A 24,255-nucleotide genomic window follows, 5' to 3' on the forward strand; every position below is an offset into this window, starting at 1 on the left:
CTGCTCAGTGGGGAGCTACAGACAGGTAGAGGATGAGACATGTCGTTACAGCAGCAGGTTACCAGAACAAAACATACACAGACGTACTAAACAGCACTGTTTATGTTAGCCTTTGAGCTGGGATGTGATTTAAATAACATTAAATAGTCAAGCGATAATAAATGCAGGTATTTCTGATTTAATTGGGACTCCCCACCTTTTCATGAGTCCCACGTTTGTGTGACACATAGTCATGCTGGACCAGTCAGCCTGCAGAGGGTCGTGCAGAAACACACTGCAGAGGGAGTATTTGTGATCTTGGATATTGATTCTCAGAGTTGCTTCTTAAACATGCACGGTTGATCAATGCACAGGCCATCAGGGGGCTCAAGGGGCTCAGGGGCTCAGGGGGCTCAGGGGGCTCAGGTCTCTGTGTGCTCCTTCAGTTCAGTTCTGAGCAAACTGACCTTTACATTTAACTCTGATGGCTCTGTGGATTCTTTCGTATGAAAAGGGGGAAAAAAGGATTCCATGAGGTGAGACTAACTGAACAGAAAGAGAGAAAAAGAACAAATATATCATAAACAATGTCAGTGTCTCTCTCCTTTCATTCGTCATGGAAATAAGGGAGGCAGAGCGGACAGACTAACCCAAACAGACTCCTCACTCTGTCTTCTTAACATCTCTACAGATTCTTCCCTCTGTTTTTCTCTGTTTTCTGTCATCCCATGTGGAACTTGATGGGCAGTAAGAGATAGGGTGTCTTTTGAGACGCTGGAGCTAACTGTTGAGCCTCTCAGAGGTGTCATGGGCCTAACTTGATGCAACACCAGTTATATATCTCAACACAATCCTTCTCCCCATTAAAGTTACTAACCATAGACCTTTCTGGAGTCCCTGAGCTCCCTTGTCTCGTAGATTCCTCTGGATCTCTGCTGCTGTGGACGTGGTCCAGACTCCAGCTGCTACAACTACTACTCTCCGTCTCCCCACTATCATCTCTCTCTCTCTTCATCTCCCTCTATCCCTCTCTCCAACACGGTCTCAGCAGATGTGTGTCTAACATGAGTCTGGTCCTGCTGGAGGTTTCTGCCTGTTAAAGGAAGTTTGTCCTTGCCACTGTAACTTGCTAAATGCTGCAAAGTGCTCTGCTCATGGTGGATTAAGATGAGATCAGACTGAGTCCTGTCTGGAAGAGGGGACTGGATCTGATCCGGTCTTGATGTTGGGTCTTTGTTAATAATAGAACATAGAGTACGGTCTAGACTGGCTCTGTTTGGAGAGAGTCTGAGGAGAAGGTTTGTTGTGATTATATAAATAAAGACTGATTGATTGATTAAATGAATAATCAGATAGGTCTTCAGGCAGATCTTATTTGAAGTGGTCAGCTGTTCCACAGGTGAGGGGAGGCTACTGTAAAGGCCCGATCACACCTGGTTATCAGGACAGTTTTAGACACATCCAGGAGCAGCTGGTTGGATAGCCTCAGTGTGGACATGAAGAAGTTCAGCTAAGTAAGGCGGTGCCGATCCATGAAGAGCTTTAGGTTAACAACAAAGTCCTGTGATGGAGAGAGAGCAGCTCAGTTGGGATGTGGTCTGTCTCTTTCTGTCCATTCTGCAGCATTTTAAGGAGTGGCAGATAGACGACTGCTCTGAGACAACATACAAAGATTTACAATGATCAGGACGAGATAATAAACGCACATATCACCCTCTGAACCTCTCCAGGAGAGAGACAGGCCTTTACTTTAGCTGTCAGTCTGAACTGAGAGAAGCTGGACTGAATAACAGAGGACATTTGCCTGTCACATTTTAAAAGACTGACAAAACAAACACCAAGGCTTTCAACAGAGCGTGAACACTGAAGGCAAGAGGACTGTGTGCTCGTCCAAACACAATGACCTCAATCTTCCTCATGTAGGTTGAAGGAGTTTAGGTTTATGATTTAATGTTTTATAGACAATTAAGCTAGACTGTTCTCCACTGTTGTCCCCAGGGGCAGATCATGTCTTCCAGCTACAGTTGACTCACACTGTCCTGCTCTACTCTGGGACTCTGTGTTCAGGTCTGGAGTGACCCAGCACTTGGTACTTTGGTCATTATTGTGGTGATGTTAATTGTTGATGATGATAATGGAAGGTCTTAAATGGTTTGGTTCCTTCATTGTAGATGTTCCTTATTTACTTTGTGCATTGCCTTTCCACTGCTTGGCAGTACCTGAACCCAAATGGACTTGAAGCTCTTTGTTCCTCTGATCTTGTTTCCTCTTGTCTAGATCTTTGCTTGTGTTGTTCTTGTTCTCGTATGTACGTCGCTTTGGATAAAAGCGTCATTGTAACACTGTAACATTGTAACATTGTAACATTGTAACACTGTAACATTGTAACACTAACATTGTAACATTGTAACATTGTAACACTGTAACATTGTAACATTGTAACATTGTAACATTGTAACACTGTAACATTGTAACACTGTAACATTGTAACACTAACATTGTAACACTGTGACATTGTAACACTGTAACACTGTAACATTTTAACACTGTAACATTGTAACACTGTAACATTGTAACACTATCATTGTAACACTGTGACATTGTAACACTGTAATATTGTAACACTGTAACACTGTAACATTGTAACATTGTAACACTGTAACACTGTAATATTGTAACATTGTAACACTGTAACATTGTAACACTGTGACATTGTAACACTGTAACACTGTAATATTGTAACACTGTAACATTGTAACACTGTAACATTGTAACACTGTAACATTGTGACACTGTAGAATTGTAAGATTGTAACATTGTAACACTGTAATATTGTAACACTGTAACACTGTAACACTGTAACATTGTAACACTGTAACACTGTAATATTGTAACATTGTAACACTGTAACATTGTAACACTGTGACATTGTAACACTGTAACACTGTAATATTGTAACACTGTAACATTGTAACACTGTAACATTGTGACACTGTAGAATTGTAAGATTGTAACATTGGGACATTGGGACATTGTAACACTGTAACATTGTAAGATTGTAACACTGTAACATTTTAACACTGTAACATTGTAACACTGTAACATTGTTAACACTGTAACATTGTAACACTGTTACATTGTAATTTTGTAACACTGTAACATTTTAACACTGTAACATTTTAACACTGTAACACTGTAACATTGTAACATTGTAACATTGTAACACTGTAACATTTTAACACTGTAACATTGTAACACTGTAACATTGTAACACTGTAACATTGTAACACTGTAACACTGTAACATTGTAACATTGTAACATTTTAACACTGTAACATTGTAACATTGTAACACTGTAACATTTTAACACTGTAACATTGTAACACTGTAACATTGTAACATTGTAACATTGTAACACTGTAACACTGTAACATTGTAACATTGTAAATCAGTGTGATAGAATAAGAAGTGTCAGTCAGAGCAGCCTTCCCACATCAACAAGAGCTACAGGAGGAGAGAGGGGGGTCAGTAAAATGCAGTGAAGTCATGAAGATGCGGTTCACTTGTTCTGCCTGGTTCTGCTGAGGTTCTGATTGGAACAGAACCAGGAGAACCCTCTGTTGTCTGCCCACCACCGCTGGATCCTTTAGGAAGCGTAAAGAGGTTTGTTTATGCAGCACTACTTTAGTGTGCATCCGACACAAACTAAGATAACGATTGTTGACATGTTTGAGTAAAGACGACGAGAAGTGGATTAAATGGTTCACTTTTAAAGTTGCTAACATGTTTATGGAGTTGTGTTTCTCCTGTGGGTCCTTACAGAGGAGAGGGGCTGCGTATTTATTGGGACTACTTTCTCTCGGATGGCTGTGCTTCGCCTTTCTCTCCCTCTCGCTGTGCTAGGCCGCCATCTTGAATTTTAATGTTAATTTCTAAAAAAAATGTGTTTCCTGTGATATTTGGGTGGAAGGTGTGGAGCCGAGCCTGGAGCCTGTGAAGGAGAGGACTTTCTTTAACCGTGTGAGCTTCTCGAACAGCAGCGTGAGTATCTGTGATTGTTCCGCGGGTCGTCTTTGATCGTTGACCGTCTCAGCGCGTGAGGAAGCTCGAGCTCAGCGTCCCTGCTCTTCACCTGCGAGCTGTCCGAGGAAATAACACCCCTTTAAAGTCCCCTTTAAACCCCCCGAGGGCCCCTCTAACCCCGGGGACCACACATGAAGACAGCAACACCACAAACAACCCTCTAACTCACGGTTTATACAGCTAGCCTGTTCAGCTAGCTAATGGCTTCCACATCAAACAACACAAGCTAACGTTAGCCGTTAGCCTGCGCGAGCTGCTCCAGGTCTGCAGGTAGGAACCTTAAAGTTACCGAGTACAGGTGTGTGTGTGTGTGTGTGTGTGTGTGCAGCACACCGTCTGCTGCTGTGAGGGGATTAATACCTGGAAGACACTTTATTCACTCAGCAGAAAGGGGAAGAGCTTTTTGGCGACTGTTGCGGTGTATGCTGCGTTAGCCCAGCTTAGTTAGCATCCCACTAAAGTTAGTTTGATGCTAGCATGCTAACATAAAGTAGGAAGCTCTGTCACTGTCTGTAAAGTATGAGTCCTCTCTGTGTCTGTCTGTAAAGCAGGAGTCCTCTCTGTGTCTGTCTTTAAAGCAGGAGTCCTCTGTGTGTCTGTAAAGTAGGAGTCCTCTCTGTGTCTGTAAAGCAGGAGTCCTCTCTGTGTCTGTAAAGCAGGAGTCCTCTCTGTGTCTGTAAAGCAGGAGTCCTCTCTGTGTCTCTGTAAAGCAGGAGTCCTCTCTGTGTCTGTCTTTAAAGCAGGAGTCCTCTCTGTGTCTGTCTTTAAAGCAGGAGTCCTCTCTGTGTCTCTGTAAAGCAGGAGTCCTCTCTGTGTCTGTCTTTAAAGCAGGAGTCCTCTCTGTGTCTGTCTTTAAAGCAGGAGTCCTCTCTGTGTCTGTCTTTAAAGCAGGAGTCCTCTCTCTGTCTCTGTAAAGCAGGAGTCCTCTCTGTGTCTCTGTCTGTAAAGCAGGAGTCCTCTCTGTGTCTTTAAAGCAGGAGTCCTCTCTGTGTCTTTAAAGCAGGAGTCCTCTCTGTGTCTCTGTAAAGCAGGAGTCCTCTCTGTGTCTGTCTTTAAAGCAGGAGTCCTCTCTGTGTCTCTGTCTGTAAAGCAGGAGTCCTCTCTGTGTCTCTGTAAAGCAGGAGTCCTCTCTGTGTCTCTGTAAAGCAGGAGTCCTCTCTGTCTCTGTCTGTAAAGCAGGAGTCCTCTGTGTCTCTGTAAAGCAGGAGTCCTCTCTGTGTCTCTGTAAAGCAGGAGTCCTCTCTGTGTCTCTGTAAAGCAGGAGTCCTCTCTGTGTCTCTGTAAATCAGGAGTCCTCTGTGTCTCTGTAAAGCAGGAGTCCTCTCTGTGTCTGTCTGTAAAGCAGGAGTCTTCTCTGTGTCTGTCTGTAAAGCAGGAGACCTCTCTGTGTCTGTCTTTAAAGCAGGAGTCCTCTGTGTCTCTGTAAAGCAGGAGTCCTCTCTGTGTCTGTCTGTAAAGCAGGAGTCCTCTGTGTCTCTGTAAAGCAGGAGTCCTCTGTGTGTCTGTCTTTAAAGCAGGAGTCTTCTCTGTGTCTGTCTGTAAAGCAGGAGTCCTCTGTGTCTCTGTAAAGCAGGAGTCCTCTCTGTGTCTGTCTGTAAAGCAGGAGTCCTCTGTGTCTCTGTAAAGCAGCAGTCCTCTCTGTGTCTCTGTAAAGCAGGAGTCCTCTCTGTGTCTGTCTGTAAAGCAGGAGTCTTCTCTGTGTCTGTCTGTAAAGCAGGAGTCCTCTCTGTGTCTGTCTGTAAAGCAGGAGTCTTCTCTGTGTCTGTCTTTAAAGCAGGAGTCCTCTCTGTGTCTGTATGTAAAGCAGGAGTCTTCTCTGTGTCTGTCTTTAAAGCAGGAGTCCTCTCTGTGTCTGTCTGTAAAGCAGGAGTCCTCTCTGTGTCTGTCTGTAAAGCAGGAGTCCTCTCTGTGTCTGTCTGTAAAGCAGGAGTCCTCTCTGTGTCTGTCTGTAAAGCAGCAGTCCTCTCTGTGTCTGTCTGTAAAGCAGGAGTCCTCTGTGTCTCTGTAAAGCAGCAGTCCTCTCTGTGTCTCTGTAAAGCAGGGGTCCTCTCTGTGTCTGTCTGTAAAGCAGGAGTCTTCTCTGTGTCTGTCTGTAAAGCAGGAGTCCTCTCTGTGTCTGTCTGTAAAGCAGGAGTCTTCTCTGTGTCTGTCTTTAAAGCAGGAGTCCTCTCTGTGTCTGTATGTAAAGCAGGAGTCTTCTCTGTGTCTGTCTTTAAAGCAGGAGTCCTCTCTGTGTCTCTGTAAAGCAGGAGTCCTCTCTGTGTCTGTCTGTAAAGCAGGAGTCCTCTCTGTGTCTGTCTGTAAAGCAGGAGTCCTCTCTGTGTCTGTCTGTAAAGCAGGAGTCCTCTCCGTGTCTGTCTGTAAAGCAGGAGTCCTCTCTGTGTCTGTCTGTAAAGCAGGAGTCCTCTGTGTCTCTGTAAAGCAGGAGTCCTATCTGTGTCTCTGTAAAGCAGGAGTCCTCTGTGTCTCTGTAAAGCAGGAGTCCTCTGTGTCTCTGTCTGTAAAGCAGGAGTCCTCTGTGTAAAGCAGGAGTCCTCTCTGTGTCTCTGTCTGTAAAGCAGGAGTCCTCTCTGTAAAGCAGGAGTCCACTCTGTGTCTCTGTAAAGCAGGAGTCCTCTGTGTCTCTGTAAAGCAGGAGTCCTCTCTGTGTCTCTGTAAAGCAGGAGTCCTCTCTGTGTCTCTGTCTGTAAAGCAGGAGTCCTCTCTGTGTCTGTCTGTAAAGCAGGAGTCCTCTCTGGGTCTCTGTCTGTAATGCAGGAGTCCTCTCTGTGTCTCTGTAAAGCAGGAGTCCTCTCTGGGTCTCTGTCTGTAAAGCAGGAGTCCTCTCTGTGTCTCTGTCTGTAAAGCAGGAGTCCTCTCTGGGTCTCTGTCTGTAAAGCAGGAGTCCTCTCTGTGTCTCTGTCTGTAAAGCAGGAGTCCTCTCTGTGTCTCTGTCTGTAAAGCAGGAGTCCTCTCTGGGTCTCTGTCTGTAAAGCAGGAGTCCTCTCTGGGTCTCTCTGTAAAGCAGGAGTCCTCTCTGTGTCTCTCTGTAAAGTAGGAGTCCTCTCTGTGTCTCTGTCTGTAAAGTAGGAGTCCTCTCTGGGTCTCTGTCTGTAAAGTAGGAGTCCTCTCTGTTTCATTTAAAACTCATATTCAGAAACATATATGCTCTTTTCTTTAACAGGGACTTCTGGTCTGAAAAACAAAGCTCATAAAGAGAGGATATATTTCAGTACACATCTCAACCCTCCCAAAATAATGCCTCATATATTCAACATGTAATGCATCAGCTAAATATTTATTGATGCTGATCCTTATATTCCTCCCAGTCGGACCCTATGCACCCCATAAATTCACCTAAATCAACAAACCAGGCCAACTTTGAAAAGTTTCAGAAATGTGAAACTAACTCGTAAGAAGTCTGAAGCTTTGATAAATCCCACAGAGGAGTCCAGGAGGTCTGGTTCTGGATCAGGTCCTGGTTTCCATAACCTCCACCTGAATGAGATCCTAACTCCAGCGTCGCCACATCATTAGGAGGAGAACATAATCACATGAATGTCATGGTTCTATGTTTGTTCTAAGATCAGACTCTGGTTCTATGTTTGTTCTAAGATCAGACTCTGGTTCTATGTGTGTTCTAAGATCAGACTCTGGTTCTATGTTTGTTCTAAGATCAGACTCTGGTTCTGTATTTGTTCTAAGATCAGACTCTGGTTCTATGTGTGTTCTAAGATTAGACTCTGGTTCTATGTATGTTCTAAGATTAGACTCTGGTTCTATGTGTGTTCTAAGATCAGACTCTGGTTCTATGTGTGTTCTAAGATCAGACTCTGGTTCTATGTGTGTTCTAAGATCAGACTCTGGTTCTGTGTTTGTTCTAAGATCAGACTCTGGTTCTGTGTTTGTTCTAAGATCAGACTCTGGTTCTATGTGTGTTCTAAGATCAGACTCTGGTTCTATGTTTGTTCTAAGATCAGACTCTGGTTCTGTGTTTGTTCTAAGATCAGACTCTGGTTCTGTGTTTGTTCTAAGATCAGACTCTGGTTCTGTGTTTGTTCTAAGATCAGACTCTGGTTCTGTGTTTGTTCTAAGATCAGACTCTGGTTCTGTGTTTGTTCTAAGACCAGACTCTGGTTCTATGTTTGTTCTGAGATCAGACTCTGGTTCTATGTTTGTTCTAAGATCAGACTCTGGTTCTATGTTTGTTCTGAGATCAGACTCTGGTTCTATGTGTGTTCTAAGATCAGACTCTAGTTCTGTGTTTGTTCTAAGATCAGACTCTGGTTCTATGTTTGTTCTAAGATCAGGCTCTGGTTCTATGTTTGTTCTAAGATCAGGCTCTGGTTCTATGTTTGTTCTAAGATCAGACTCTGGTTCTGTGTTTGTACTAAGATCAGACTCTGGTTCTATGTTTGCTCTAAGATCAGACTCTGGTTCTGTGTTTGTTCTAAGATCAGACTCTGGTTCTGTGTTTGTTCTAAGATCAGACTCTGGTTCTATGTTTTTTCTGAGATCAGACTCTGGTTCTGTGTTTGTTCTAAGATCAGACTCTGGTTCTGTGTTTGTTCTAAGATCAGACTCTGGTTCTATGTTTTTTCTGAGATCAGACTCTGGTTCTGTGTTTGTTCTAAGATCAGACTCTGGTTCTGTGTTTGTTCTAAGATCAGACTCTGGTTCTATGTTTGTTCTAAGATCAGACTCTGGTTCTGTGTTTGTTCTAAGATCAGACTCTGGTTCTGTGTTTGTACTAAGATCAGACTCTGGTTCTATGTTTGTTCTAAGATCAGACTCTGGTTCTGTGTTTGTACTAAGATCAGACTCTGGTTCTATGTTTGTTCTAAGATCAGACTCTGGTTCTATGTTTGTTCTAAGATCAGACTCTGGTTCTATGTTTGTTCTAAGATCAGACTCTGGTTCTGTGTTTGTTCTAAGATCAGACTCTGGTTCTGTGTTTGTGCTCAGACTTGATGGAGGAACTTTTGAAGTAGGTGGGTCTGGTGATGTTTGTCTGTGTAAGCGGGTCTCTAGCTGTCCCCCTCTTGGTGTGTGGTGCTCTTGTCTCTCTGAGGTTGCAGGTAAAGTCAACCTGTCAGGTGTGACCCGTTGTTTACTGCAGCTAACTAGCCATGTTAGCATACAAAGCATGGTAACTCGGACCCATCCGGGCCTCAGCTGTCTGTGTGGCTCCCACCGCTCCCACAGCTCCAACTGATCCCACAGCTCCCATAGCTCCCACTGATCCCACAGCTCCCACAGCTCCCACAGCTCTTACAGCTCCCCTGAACCCTGTGTGGTGTTTTATTGTTGCTAACGTTAGCTCCTGATCAGATGGAGTTGAAACACGCTCTGTGTGTTTGTGACGGAGGAGGAAACTTGAGGCTGTGAACACATTTTACATGTGGACGTGTTTTTGGTCTCCACACAGGTCTGTGGGTTTAACATGTTCAATGCTTTATTGATGATTGAAGCAGAGACGCTGCTGCTGCATTTGACAACGAGCCAGTGCAATACATGGAGTCACCACTGGGCGGCGCTGCAGGATCATTTCAACCCTGTTCCCTTATTAACTCTGTTTATTCTGACAGCAGCTCTTCTGTTTTATTTAATGCAGAATATTTATGAAAACCTACAGAAGTAGAGAAGCTCTGTTTTTATTAATGTTTATTCTACTAAATGTAATAAACTGATCACAGCTGTTACATTGACCACAGTTATTATAGGCAGTACTCGTTCAAGAGAGCCATTTAATAATCTTTATTTATAGAGCACTTTTCAAAAACTATGTTACAAAGTGTTTAACAATGCCTCAAAGGACATGTGCAAAATAAAGAGCATTTTAAAAGACCATACAGTTAGTGCAAATGTCATAACCATTAAAAGAACATGATCATAAAAATAAAAGCAGGACCCTGTGTGAGACACCTCGATCAAATAAAATCAGGAAGTGCTCTTTGAGAAAAGTTTGTTTTGACTGAAAAGAGAGCACAGAGTCCGCCAACCTTATTTCCTCGGGCAGTTCATTCCTCAGCCGTGGGGCCCGGACTGAAAACGCCTCGCGCCCCCCCCCCCCCCCCCCCCGAGTTTCCAGACCAGTTTTTGGGACCCAAGCAAGTACTCCTTGAAAAAGCCAGCGCAGTAGAGGTCTGTGGTTGGGTAGTAGGGCAGACTTTGTGTCCTCCCTCCTGTGTTCAGAGACTGACGGGGCGTTTGAGTGGAGCTCATCCTCTGGCTCTCGTCAGACTGGAGGACATGTTTTGTTTTTAGACGGTAGAACAGATTGCTCGTGTTACCGTTGCTTGCAGACACTGTCACTCCACACATCTTGCAGATGATGTTTTTCTGCTCACTATCCGACTTTTTAAATCCGAACCAAGTCCAAATCACTGACGTACCAGCTCCTCCTGCGCCGTGGTCTCTGTACCTGAAGCCATTTATACACGGAGGCAGGTACGATGACGTCATCAACAAGTGCTATCGCGATTGGTCGGTGGAGTCCAAATCTCTATCATCATTATACCGTCTACCGCGCACCACTAGTCCGGACCACTGACACACCTGTAGACTGGAGGTGTTCCTGAGGCTGTAGCACAGAGCCTGTAGAGCGCTCTGTCTCTGTCTCAAACACGTGTTCAGACAGGTATACAGGTGATCTTATTCACTCAGGCCAGGATGGGGTTTGTCATCAGTTCTTATTATGAGGCTGCGTTTTGTTTGTTTGTATTTCTGTTGACGTGCAGACGTCGTGACTTCAGTCTTCTTTCTGAGACCCCACGTCTCGGTCCAGTGTTAACACTTAGAGCGTCTCAGTCTGTAAGGCTGTTTAGTCCAGGACCAGGATTCAGCTTTGTGAGCGCCCCTGATCCACTCTTGTGGTCTGATCTGTGCAGACTTTCTTCAGTGAGCGTGTCAGTGAGATGAAAGTCTTTGAAAGTCTTCTTCTTGGCCGTCTCTGAGCTGTAAACACGTCGCCCCCGCCCTTTGAACCCCCTTTGTTCGGTTTTAAAGACTAAACGAGCGCTGCAGATTGAACAGCATTTCTTTCTGCTCTGCTTCAGGTTTCAAACTCTACATCCCAGTCTTCCACACTCGAGAGTGTTTCTTCATCTCAGAGACTAAATGCAACTGGACCAGGGGGCTTGTGGGCATGAAGTGGCTGGGCGAATCCAAGAACATGGTATTAAATGGCAGACGACACGGAAACAAGTTGACCAGCGAGCAGCCTGTGAGCCAGAACCAGACCCGCTCTCAGCATCCACAGAGAGCGTCACTGCGCCACAACCGAAACAGAAACCGAAGATGTAGCCGCAGTGAGCGAGACGTTGATGTTATTAAAAGTAGAGACTCGTCATTAGTGACACGCTCTGACGGTAACGTGTGTTTGGGTTCTGCAGGGTTCAGTGCAGCCAGTCTGGAAGCGGAGCGGCGCTACGTGCCCTCCTCAGGAATGACTGCCAAGGAGCTGTGTGAGAACGATGACCTGACCACCAGTCTCATCCTGGATCCATACCTCGGCTTTCAGACTCACAAGATGAACACCAGGTCAGCAGATGTGTCCCAGAGGAGCTTATGGATGTGCGGCCTCTCACTGCCGTCACAGAGAGACTTTGTCTTTGAGAAGATTGACTTTGTTCCTCACTGTGATTCTTGTGTTTGACCTGCGTTGTTCATTGTATCCGGGCAGATTTCGACCAGTGAAGGGACGACAAGAGGAGCTGAAGGAGGTCATCGAGCACTTCAAGAAACACGACAACTTGGAAAAAGCTTTCAGAGCTCTGACGACCGGAGACTGGGCCCGAAATCTGTTCCTCCACAAGACAAAGGCTCAAGAGAAGCTCTTCAAACAGCATGTAAGTACGATGGCCCTGACAGCTCACAGCAATGCAACTTAGGAAAACACATGCAAAAAGACAAAACACAAACAAGCTAATAAAACATCTTCATCAATATGACCACACATGAGCAGCCTTAAGAAAACACACTGCAAAGACCACAACACATTAGAGAAACACACTGCAAAGACCACAACACAACACATTAGAGAAACACACTGCAAAGACCACAACACATTAGAGAAACACACTGCAAAGACCACAACACATTAGAAAAACACACTGCAAAGACCACAACACAACACATTAGAGAAACACACTGCAAAGACCACAACACATTAGAGAAACACACTGCAAAGACCACAACACAACACATTAGAAACACACTGCAAAGACCACAACACATTAGAAACACACTGCAAAGACCACAACACATTAGAGAAACACACTGCAAAGACCACAACACAACACATTAGAGAAACACACTGCAAAGACCACAACACATTAGAGAAACACACTGCAAAGACCACAACACAACACATTAGAAACACACTGCAAAGACCACAACACATTAGAGAATCACACTGCAAAGACCACAACACAACACATTAGAGAAACACACTGCAAAGACCACAACACAACACATTAGAAAAACACACTGCAAAGACCACAACACAACACATTAGAAAAACACACTGCAAAGACCACAACACATTAGAAAAACACACTGCAAAGACCACAACACAACACATTAGAGAAACACACTGCAAAGACCACAACACATTAGAGAAACACACTGCAAAGACCACAACACAACACATTAGAAACACACTGCAAAGACCACAACACATTAGAAACACACTGCAAAGACCACAACACATTAGAGAAACACACTGCAAAGACCACAACACAACACATTAGAGAAACACACTGCAAAGACCACAACACATTAGAGAATCACACTGCAAAGACCACAACACAACACATTAGAGAAACACACTGCAAAGACCACAACACAACACATTAGAAAAACACACTGCAAAGACCACAACACAACACATTAGAAAAACACACTGCAAAGACCACAACACAACACATTAGAAAAACACACTGCAAAGACCACAATACAACACATTAGAGAAACACACTGCAAAGACCACAACACATTAGAAAAACACACTGCAAAGACCACAACACAACACATTAGAAAAACACACTGCAAAGACCACAACACATTAGAGAAACACACTGCAAAGACCACAACACAACACATTAAAAAACACACTGCAAAGACCACAACACAACACATTAAAAAACACACTGCAAAGACCACAACACAACACATTAAAAAACACACTGCAAAGACCACAACACATTAGAAAAACACACTGCAAAGACCACAACACAACACATTAGAAAAACACACTGCAAAGACCACAACACATTAGAGAAACACACTGCAAAGACCACAACACACTAGAGAAACACACTGCAAAGACCACAACACAACACATTAAAAAACACACTGCAAGGACCACAACACAACACATTAGAAAAACACACTGCAAAGACCACAACACAACACATTAAAAAACACACTGCAAGGACCACAACACATTAGAGAAACACACTGCAAAGACCACAACACAACACATTAGAAAACACACTGCAAAGACCACAACACATTAGAGAAACACACTGCAAAGACCACAACACAACACATTAAAAAACACACTGCAAAGACCACAACACATTAGAGAAACACACTGCAAAGACCACAACACAACACATTAAAAAACACACTGCAAAGACCACAATACATTAGAGAAACACACTGCAAAGACCACAACACAACACATTAGAAAAACACACTGCAAAGACCACAACACATTAGAGAAACACTGCAAAGACCACAACACACTAGAGAAACACACTGCAAAGACCACAACACATTAAAAAACACACTGCAAAGACCACAACACATTAGAAAAACTCACTGCAAAGACCACAATACATTAGAGAAACACACTGCAAAGACCACAACACAACACATTAGAAAAACTCACTGCAAAGACCACAATACATTAGAAAAACACACTGCAAAGACCACAACACATTAAAAAACACACTGCAAAGACCACAACACATTAGAGAAACACACTGCAAAGACCACAACACAACACATTAGAGAAACACACTGCAAAGACCACAACACATTAGAGAAACACACTGCAAAGACCACAACACAACACATTAGAAACACACTGCAAAGACCACAACACATTAGAGAAACACACTGCAAAGACCACAACACAACACATTAGAGCAACACACTGCAAAGACCACAACACAACACATTAGAAAAACACACTGCAAAGACCACAACACAACACATTAGAAAAACACACTGCAAAGACCACAACACAACACATTAGAGAAACACACTGCAAAGACCACAACACATTAGAAAAACACACTGCAAAGACCACAACGCATTAGAGAAACACACTGCAAAGACCACAACACAACACATTAGAAAAACACACTGCAAAGACCACAACACATTAGAGAAACACACTGCAAAGACCACAACACATTAAAAAACACACTGCAAAGACCACAACACAACACATTAGAAAAACACACTGCAAAGACCACAACACATTAGAGAACACACTGCAAAGACCACAACACATTAAAAAACACACTGCAAAGACCACAACACAACACATTAGAAAAACACACTGCAAAGACCACAACACAACACATTAGAAAAACACACTGCAAAGACCACAACACATTAGAGAAACACACTGCAAAGACCACAACACAACACATTAAAAAACACACTGCAAGGACCACAACACAACACATTAGAAAAACACACTGCAAAGACCACAACACAACACACTAGAAAAACACACTGCAAAGACCACAACACATTAGAGAAACACACTGCAAAGACCACAACACAACACATTAGAAAAACACACTGCAAAGACCACAACACATTAGAGAAACACTGCAAAGACCACAACACACTAGAGAAACACACTGCAAAGACCACAACACATTAGAAAAACACACTGCAAAGACCACAACACATTAGAGAAACACTGCAAAGACCACAACACATTAGAAAAACACACTGCAAAGACCACAACACAACAGAAGTGTTTCCAGAGGACACTTAAAAGTGATGCACACGTCCGGACACGCTTGTTGTTGATCCAGATTTTGAGTCACAGCGTTATTACCGTCAGTGGTTTTGAAAATGAGATAAAAAAGTTTTTGATTTATTTTAACATTGTGATCACATGATTCAGACTATTGCAGTGATCTGCTGTTAAACTACAAGCATGTTTGTCTGTGTGCATCACTGTGAGCTCTCAGGGCCACTGTATGTAAGAACTGTTCCACTGAAATCCTTCAGAGACGCGTTCAACAACAAACACTAACTCTACTCTCTGCTCAGGTGTTCGTGTATCTGCGGATGTTTGCCACAGACAGTGGGTTCGAGATTCTCCCGTGCAATCGCTATTCATCCGAGCAAAACGGAGCCAAAATCGTGGCAACGAAAGAATGGTGAGGACACACTGCCGTCTCTGTCAGCAGCTCTACTTTCATCACTCGCCATTAAACCTCGCCTTCACCTCGTGTTGTTTCACAGGAAGAGAAACGACAAGATCGAGTACCTGGTCGGCTGCATCGCCGAGCTTTCAGAGAGCGAGGAGAACATGCTGCTGCGGCACGGCGAGAACGACTTCAGCGTCATGTATTCAACACGCAAGAACTGTGCTCAGCTGTGGCTGGGACCGGCTGCGTTCATCAATCACGGTACGATCCTGTCGTCTTTGTGGACGAGGTTAAAGGTGACATATCATGCAGAATGGACTCTTTAATGGTTCTCTCCCTGAAATCTGTGTCCCTGTCTACAAACCCCCTGAAAAGTCAAAGACTCCATTCTGCCCCTGTTCTGATTTCTCCACCTTTCTGTAAATGTGTGCTGAAACCAGCCGTTTCAGTTTTCAGTGTTTTTCATACGTCACAACGCCATCCGGTCTGTAACAGGAAGTCAGAGCTCGGAGCTTGTTCAGCCCATAGACTGTATAAAATACAACTCAACCCCTCCTCCGTTTTTCATTCCCTGCACACATGTGTGCTAACAAGGAGCTTAGGAGGGAGGCATGCTAGTTGTAGGCTGTCTTAATAAACACAAAGGTCGCTTTGACTCCCCACGTCTGCAGATTTGAAGATCTAGTGGATGATTTCTAGTTTCCATGGAAAAGTGCTAGTGCTAGTTAGCATAGCCACATAGCTACATGTTGGTAGCTGTGTACCAAGACACACGTCGACATGCTGACAAATAAAACAACAAGAAACACTAAATCTGTGACCAATGGTTCAGAAAGGTCCTGCTGCAGGCGCCTCTCCGTCAGGATCAGATTCTGGATCAGATTCAGAGGGTTGAAGTAACGCGGGTCTGTGAGCAGCCGTGTATATTCAGACAACATGTAAACATTAGATCAACGTGCTGGACGGCCGAGGCCACGCCCACTTCCTGAGGGGGCGTGGTCAGAGAGCTCATTCTCATTTAAAGGCACAGACCCAGAAAACAGCCTGTTCTGAGCAGGGCTGAAAAAGAGGGGTTTACAGGCAGACCAGAATCTGATTTCAAAGTGTTTTTATGAGCAATAAACTTTAAAGACTTGTTTTGGGGACCTCTTAGACCAATATATGTTGATGAAAAAGAGCAGAATATGTCACCTTTAAGAAACATTTTCATTTTAAGGATGTTTAAGACGCTTCATGAGGAGACTAACCGTGTTTCTGTTCTGTCATTTTTCAGATTGTCGGCCAAACTGCAAGGTGGGCTCTTATTTTCAATGACAGACCTCCGTAGGAGACGAGTTGAAGACTTCCTGTTCAGGCTGGAGCCGTGTTACTGAAACCTCTGTGTTTGTGTAGTTTGTTTCCACAGGGCGGGACACGGCCTGTGTGAAGGTCCTGAGGGACATCGAGCCAGGAGAGGAAATCTCCTGTTACTATGGAGATGGATTTTTTGGGGAAAATAATGAATTTTGTGAATGCTACACATGTGAACGGTGAGAGGAACGACAACACAACACATCACTCATTAAAGCTCATTATTTACACACGTCCCGCCCGTTCTCCAGTGATGTTTTATCTTCTCATCGTCTTCTTGTCGTCGTGCAGACGGGGCACCGGGGCTTTCAAATCCAAAGCTGGGCTGCCGGTGGAAGTGCCGGTGATCAACAGCAAGTACGGGTTACGAGAGACGGACAAACGTCTCAACAGGCTGAAGAAGCTCGGGGAGGGAAACCCGAGCTCGGACAGCCTCTCTGTCGGCTCCCACACGGACGTAGACTCTCAGGAAATGCCAAAAACACATCAGTGTAAGAGTCCTGTTAAAGTTCACATCACACGCTGCTGGAGTCACAGGACACAGAGGAGTGCGTGAGTGCGTGCGTGCGTGCGTGCGTGCGTGCGTGCGTGCGTGCGTGCGTGCGTGCGTGCGTGCGTGCGTGCGTGCGTGCGTGCGTGCGTGCGTGCGTTAGTGCTGCCACAAACAATTCTTTTGATAAAGAAGATGATGACTAGTCACCGATTATTTTAGTGATCAGTCCATAGGGACTTGGCTTGGGAACCAAAGGGTCGCCGGTTCGAGTCTCAGTATGAACGAAGTTTGGCAAGTGGACTGGTGGCTGGAGAGGTGCTGGTTCACTTGCCTGGGCACTGCCGAGGTGCCCTTGAGCAAGGCACCAAACCCCCAACTGCTTGGGGTGCACTGGTTGATGGCAGCATCCTCACTCTGACTTCTCTCCCTGAGTGCATGTTCACTGCATGTGTGTGCATGATTGTATGTATATACCAAAAACTGCGTGTAGCATGACTGAAAAATAACACAAGTGAAAAAATTGAATTCCCCCCGGGGTTAATAAAGTACGTTCTTCTTCTTCTTAATTGGATCAGACATAAATTGCAGCTTATCTCAGCAGCATGCTCAGCTCTTATATAACCATCATTGGTTTCCAGCTTGAAGTGTTTAAGGTGCTAACTAAAAATAAAGACAATGAAGATGATCGTTCATTCAACTTTTAATGAACTCTGCAGCTTGTAGCAGCATGTCTGACATGTTTTAATGTGATAGTGTAAAATAAAATGAAGGAACAACTCTGGCCTTAAACATTTTTAGCTGTAAATATTTAGTGCATTTTAAAATGGAACCAAAAACCATGCACTATGTATAGTTGCACTATGAATACTAAGTAAATCGCTCACTGTTGACGTTAATGTTAGCAGCTAACTAGCCCATTAGCTTACCGAGATGACTGTCCCTCTTGAATCCGCCACGACGTGCTTCCTTTTCAGATGCTCGTGCATCGCCGTCGTACTGCCATGGAAGGAAAGTTCTGCCTTTCACATTCTTCTCTTTTATTTTGGAAAAATGCTCCCAAACTTTCCAGCTCCTTAGCCGGCTAGCCGTGATACTGTTTGGGCAAAACTTTACCGGTGACATCACGGGTGACCCAGATTACCACTACTGAGCATGTACGGCGTCAAGGACAGAAAGGCAGAGCAGACAGCAGAAGGTAAGGTAGTCCTTTACTCAGAGCAGTTTCCAGAGAACAACAAAGCTTCAACAAATAAACCATGACGTGGATTATTAAATTTGATTTGAGGACTTTATTTCCAACATGTGAAAGTAAAAATACAACAAATAAAAGCATACAAGTAGAAAAGAAGAAGGAGTTATACAAATCAATATTAGCAAGCAGTGAAACAATTTACTTTACATGTGCAAAAAGGAGTAGGAAGAAGTTAAACCGATCTAATCCCTCTATTCACTATTATCTGCCCTTATACCATATAAATTATATAAATAAGACTAGTGGGCTAATCTTGGCAGCCCTAGCGTGTGTGTGTGTGTGTGTGTGTTTGCGCGTGCGTGCTTGAACATTGCTGGAGCGTTCACTCTTCTTCTTCTGCTGTTTTATATGTTATTGTTTGTGTTTGTTCATCATCATCAAATATTGATCGATCCTTTATTGATTAGAAATTCTTATGTTCCTGCAGCTGCCAGAAAAAGACCCACATCTTCATCATCATCCTCCTCCTCTGGCCTGAAGTATAAAAACAGGACTCAATCCAGACAGACTTTGTCCAGAGCCCTATCTACCTCATGTTCGAAACAAGGTCGAGTTCACAATAACAGGGTACCAAAGAGACTAAAATCCCAATCCAAGCCTTCACTAAGTAAAGTTCAGTTGCGGAGTCGCAGGCGGGGGGCGGAGCCTAAGGCATTGGCCAAAGGGGAGACTCTTCAGCTGGGTCTCAGGGACTCGAAGGTGTCGCTGTGTAAAAGTGTCACAGTGAAGAAGGAGAGGGACGGACAGGAGCTGGTGCAGCGGGGCTGTCTCACCCGACACGCCGCCAAGGAAAACGGAAATCTGTCGCACGTGCAGAGCAGCGAGGGCAGCCGGTGCTCCACCTACAGAACTCGCAGGTCCACCAGGACCCTCATAAAGGCCCAGGAAACAGCAGGGGGTGTTAAACTAGAGCCCAGTGCCATGGACGGCCTGAGCCCGGTTCCTGGTGGAGTGGTGATAAAAACAGAGCCAGCTGACATGGAGGAGTATCTCCGCCATGGAGTCACACTGGAGACGCCGGCGTTAGACTCTGGTTACGGCAGGAGAGGCTCTTGCAGGCAGAAACGCCTGACGCGGGTCGGGGCCGAGAGGACGATTAAATGCGAGGACTCGTACAGCGAGCCGTTCATGCCGATGGCTGCTGCTCACACGGCGAACTTCTCAGACAGCGGGAACATGCTGCTGAACTTCGCCGACAGACACAGGGACTACAACGGGGTCGCCAAAGGCAGCAAATCCCTCCACAGGGACAAAGGTAAGAGCAGCTGCAGGTCGCAGGACAAAGTGAAGAAGAAGCGCCGGATCACTCGCTACGATGCTCAGCTCATCCTGGAGAACAACACGGGAATCCCCAAACTGACGCTCCGCCGGCGGAGAGACAGCAGCAGCAGCAAGACCAACGACGTCAGCGACCCCATCGGCTCCTCCAACCTCTCTGCCTCCGCCGTCAACTCGGCCTCTTCCAGCAAAATCAGCATCAAGTTCAGCAAGGACCACGACAAGGACAAAGGCAGCTCGTATATCGCCAAGCTGAACAACGGCTTCTCCCCCGTGCACAGCAACTCCACCAAGCTGAAGATCCAGCTGAAGAGGGAGGACGACGCACGCAGGATACCCCAGACTAACGGGGACATGAGTCAGAGTCTGGAGGGCAGGAACGGGGGACATCGGACCCAGAAGGTCCTGCCCGACCCTTCGTCTGACGAGGAGGACGACGACGATGAGGAAGGGGAGGAGGAGGAGGAGGAGGAGGAGGAGGACGACGACGATGATGACGACGACGACGATGATGATGATGATGATGACTACTTTGACAATGAGTTTGACGATGATTTCATTCCACTTCCTCCAGCGAAGCGTCTCCGACTCATCGTGGGCAAAGACTCGATAGACATCGATATCTCCTCCAGGAGGAGAGAGGATCAGTCTCTGAGGCTCAATGCATAAGCTGTGGAGCTCATCACTCCAGCTCTCTGTAAATAAAGATGACTCTGATCAACGCTGCGTTGATGTAAAAGAAGTACAGTAATTTAAAAACACAACAAATTGCTGAAAATGAAAGACCTGAATGAACGTTACTAGAAGGAGCTGTGCACCTGAAACAAACCTGTTCTCACTCAAGGGTTCTAAAAGTTCACAGGTGGAGCCGACTCTTCAGTCTGAGGTCTCTGCAGGTAAACAGTAAGAGCTCATGCGATTGGACGATGGAGAGAACAGGACTTTGTTTCAGGTGGACTCTCCCTCTCAGTGAATGCACTTGTTATATTCATAATGGACATGGATATTGTAGAAAGTGTACAGTATGGTGACTATCCCCTCTGTCTCATAGGCAGGTTTTTATTGAACTGTTGATTTTTTGTCTCATAGTTTGTAATTTTAGTGTTCTGACCCACGCTGAGCACGGTGTGGTGTGGTTGGTCCAGAGGCATTATAAGAACGATCAGTCGGTTCGTTTGGACCGGTGCCATGTTCTCATTACGCAGCCGTCTCCTGCCGAAGAGCAGCTTCACTCATTAAATGTCAACTTAATTTACTGTGTAAGTTAATCATGTGTTTGTAGACTTCCTGTTTCAATCTGTGCTATCATGTTTTCCACTCGAGCAGGATTTACAGTTTGTGTGTTTAATGGATTTAACATGCACCAGAATCCCACCACACAGATCTCACATAAAGAAATGAAACTCAGCCGTCTGACTGAAGTGTTTGCTGCATGTGGAGCTGCTGCATGTGGAGCTGCTGCCAGCGGTCTGCTGCCAGCGGACCGCTTTGCTGGCAGCGGAGCGGTTGGCTGCCAGCAGAGCGGTCTGCTGCCAGCGGAGCGGTCTGCTGCCAGCAGTCTGCTATCAGCGGTCTGCTGCCAGCGGTCTGCTGCCAGCGGACCGCTTTGCTGCCAGCGGAGCGGTCTGCAGCAAACGGTCTGCTGTCAGCGGAGCGGTCTGCTGCTAGCGGTCTGCTATCAGCGGTCTGCTGCCAGCGGTCTGCTGCCAGCGGACCGCTTTGCTGTCAGCGGAGCGGTCTGCTGCTAGCGGTCTGCTATCAGCGGTCTGCTGCCAGCGGACTGCTTTGCTGCCAGCGGAGCGGTCTGCTGCCAGCGGAGCGGTCTGCTGCCAGCGAAGCGGTCTGCTGTCAGCGGTCTGCTGCAGACAGATGGTCTGCTGCCAGCGGTCTGCTGCCAGCGGAGCGGTCTGCTGCAAACGGAGCGGTCTTCCGTCAGGGGTCTGCTGCCAGCGGAGCGGTCTGCTGTCAGGGGTCGGCTGCCGGCGGTCGGCTGCGAGCGGTCGGCTGCGAGCGGTCTGCTGGGAGCGGACGGCTGCGAGCGGCCGGCTGCGAGCGGCCGGCTGCGAGCGGCCGGCTGCGAGCGGCCGGCTGCGAGCGGTCGGCTGCGAGCGGTCGGCTGCGTTCACACACTCACAGAGGCAGACTCGTGGATTCTGCAGCGTGGACACAGTTTCCTCACAGCACTGTAAATAGATCCAGCTGCAGGACTCCACTAAATAAAGCACACAGTTTTATAACAGAGAGGACGGAGGAGAAGTGGACCAGTGTTTTTATCAAAGGAGATCTGTATAATGGAAACATGGCACACATGGAGATCCAACCAAACCCCTCCATAAAGGCGACCTGTCTGCGTTAACATCAGAGTAATGTACAGAAAGACTGGCCCCGCCCCCCCCGCCCCGCCGCTTCATCACACTCATATTTAATTTAAATGATATGAACTTTGGAGTCGTGTAACAAGAGCTCATCAACACTAGAGTTTATTAAGGAACCACAGTCTGATATACTCTCACAGGCTTAAATTATGTCTTCTTTTCTGTACGGTGCTAATGTCCTTCCTCACTTCCTGTTTGAGTTCTCGTGTCTGTCTTTAGAAGATGGCGGCATTAACTACAACACTTCAGATACACCTGTAGCATACTCGTTTTTATTTGTGTTCTCTGTACAGGTGCTCACACTTTGTTGCATAAATTAAAGATGTTTTGTCTTTCACAGCATTAGGTGCCTTAACAAAGAGCTTTCTGACACTTCAGACCAAATTTGTTCCAATCAATGTGGATTTGAAAAGCTGAACCTGAATCTTAAACTTTGAAACACTTTGAGAACGCCGCCGCCGCCGCCGTCAGTCCTTCTGTATATTATTTTCTCTCTGAGGTAAAAACGGATGAAGGGATCAACTGAGACTGAATGTTAACCCTTTCCTCTCCTGTGTTAATCTGTACTGTTCATATCACCAGCAGCTAACCGCCGTTCTGACCCCGGCTCGGTCCCCCCCCTCTCGTCAGACGTCTCCATCCTACACTGTAAACTGTTCAGGTGTAACGTCTCTGTGCTCTTTGTCCAATAGACAGCTGTCAAGATTCCCAATTGATTCACAAACAAACGTTGAAAAATAAAAAGCAAATGTGAATAGTTTGGGACATTTTAGCGTGTTGCGTGGGTTAGTGGGAAACATGTAAAGAGAATTAAAGTGGGCAGTGCGTATATTGTCCCATATGTAAATCATTTGAACACATCTTGTACTTATTTAACAGTTTTGAATACTTGAAGACTATATAAAGTTTCTTTGTGACTCTTGTTTCCTGAGCCTGTTTCAACGCCTGCTGATCATTTTAAAAACTTGAGTCTTGTTAATTTAATTTAACCCCTCTGTTTGAGAGAGCTGGTTAAAGTGGCAGCAGATGCGGTTTAAAATATATATTTTCTAAAAGTGAAATCCCTTGAAAACTCAAAACCAACTGTCTCTGACTTTTTATCCCTTATATTCCCCTCTTCATGTCACACTCATTTTTTTACTCTTTTTCTCATATCGTGGACTTCATTTAATATTTTTTTACTTAGTTGGCCTTTTATCTAATAATCTGAATTATTTGTCTTGTAACTTGGACATTTAATCTCTTGAATTATCTCTTATCTTGTGTCTAACACTTTTAATCTCTTTATTTTCTTTATTTTTAATCATAATTTTTACTTTTTAGCTCATAATTTGGAGATTATTTTATTTTGTAATTTAGAATTTATTTCTTTGTCCTTTAACAGTTTTGGCATTTTGTCCTTTTCAACCTGTCGTCTGTTTAAATCTCATTTTTTTTACTTTTTTTCTCATATCGTGGACTTAACCTCAGTTTTGATTTTTGATCTGATCATTTTGACGTTTTATTTTATAAATTGGCCTTTATCTAATAATCTTGACTCTGTTTTGTAACTTGGACTTTTAATCTCTTAATTTAGACTTCTTATCTTGTTTTTAACACTTTTAATCTCAGTCTGGATTTTGTAACCCCTATTTTTTTTATCTCACAACTTGGACTATTTTATTTTGTGACTTTATTTCCTCATATTTTTGTCCTTTAACAGTTTTGCCATTTTGTCCTTTTCAACCTGTCGTCTGTTTGAATCTCATTTGATTTGTTGTTTTCAGCTCAGTAGCAGCATTATATCTTATTTTCCCTTTTCATTTGTGACATATCTTAATAATTAGAACCAGTATTTTATAAGAGTAATGTTTCTTATAATTTCATATTATTATTTTGGCAAATATTGTGAATATTTAGAGATACCCAGCGCTCATATCTTGCACCCTTGCTCACCCCTCCTGTCTGAAGGGACGGTGGCCTTGTAGGACCAGACGCTGCGGTGACGTATGATGAGTATAATCCTCCATGAGTCAAGTCTCTATCATAAAAACGTCTCTATAATAATATAATAGAAAC

General features: G+C 44.7%; 1 protein-coding gene across 5 annotated transcripts; it reads left to right on the forward strand.

Annotated features, from left to right (window-relative positions):
* The first annotated feature begins 3,829 nt into the window (after positions 1 to 3,829).
* On the forward strand, positions 3,830 to 22,534 carry kmt5b (lysine methyltransferase 5B). 5 transcript variants are annotated; one of them, XM_034678653.1, is made up of 10 exons: positions 3,836 to 4,020; positions 11,100 to 11,351; positions 11,436 to 11,583; positions 11,726 to 11,891; positions 15,349 to 15,458; positions 15,544 to 15,710; positions 16,723 to 16,742; positions 16,842 to 16,978; positions 17,091 to 17,290; positions 18,972 to 21,090. In XM_034678653.1, the coding sequence occupies exons 2-10, from the start codon at positions 11,189 to 11,191 to the stop codon at positions 20,489 to 20,491; spliced, it is 2,631 nt and encodes an 876-aa protein (XP_034534544.1). In that variant the 5' UTR covers positions 3,836 to 4,020; positions 11,100 to 11,188; the 3' UTR covers positions 20,492 to 21,090. The 5 variants fall into 5 exon arrangements, with proteins under 5 accessions (XP_034534547.1, XP_034534544.1, XP_034534545.1 ...); XM_034678654.1 differs by having other exon boundaries at positions 3,844 to 4,332; positions 18,972 to 22,534; XM_034678655.1 differs by having other exon boundaries at positions 3,844 to 3,997; positions 18,972 to 21,073.
* The last annotated feature ends 1,721 nt before the right edge of the window (positions 22,535 to 24,255 follow it).

The sequence above is a fragment of the Notolabrus celidotus genome, unplaced genomic scaffold (genome assembly GCF_009762535.1).
Source record: "Notolabrus celidotus isolate fNotCel1 unplaced genomic scaffold, fNotCel1.pri scaffold_197_arrow_ctg1, whole genome shotgun sequence".
NCBI lineage: Eukaryota > Metazoa > Chordata > Actinopteri > Labriformes > Labridae > Notolabrus > Notolabrus celidotus.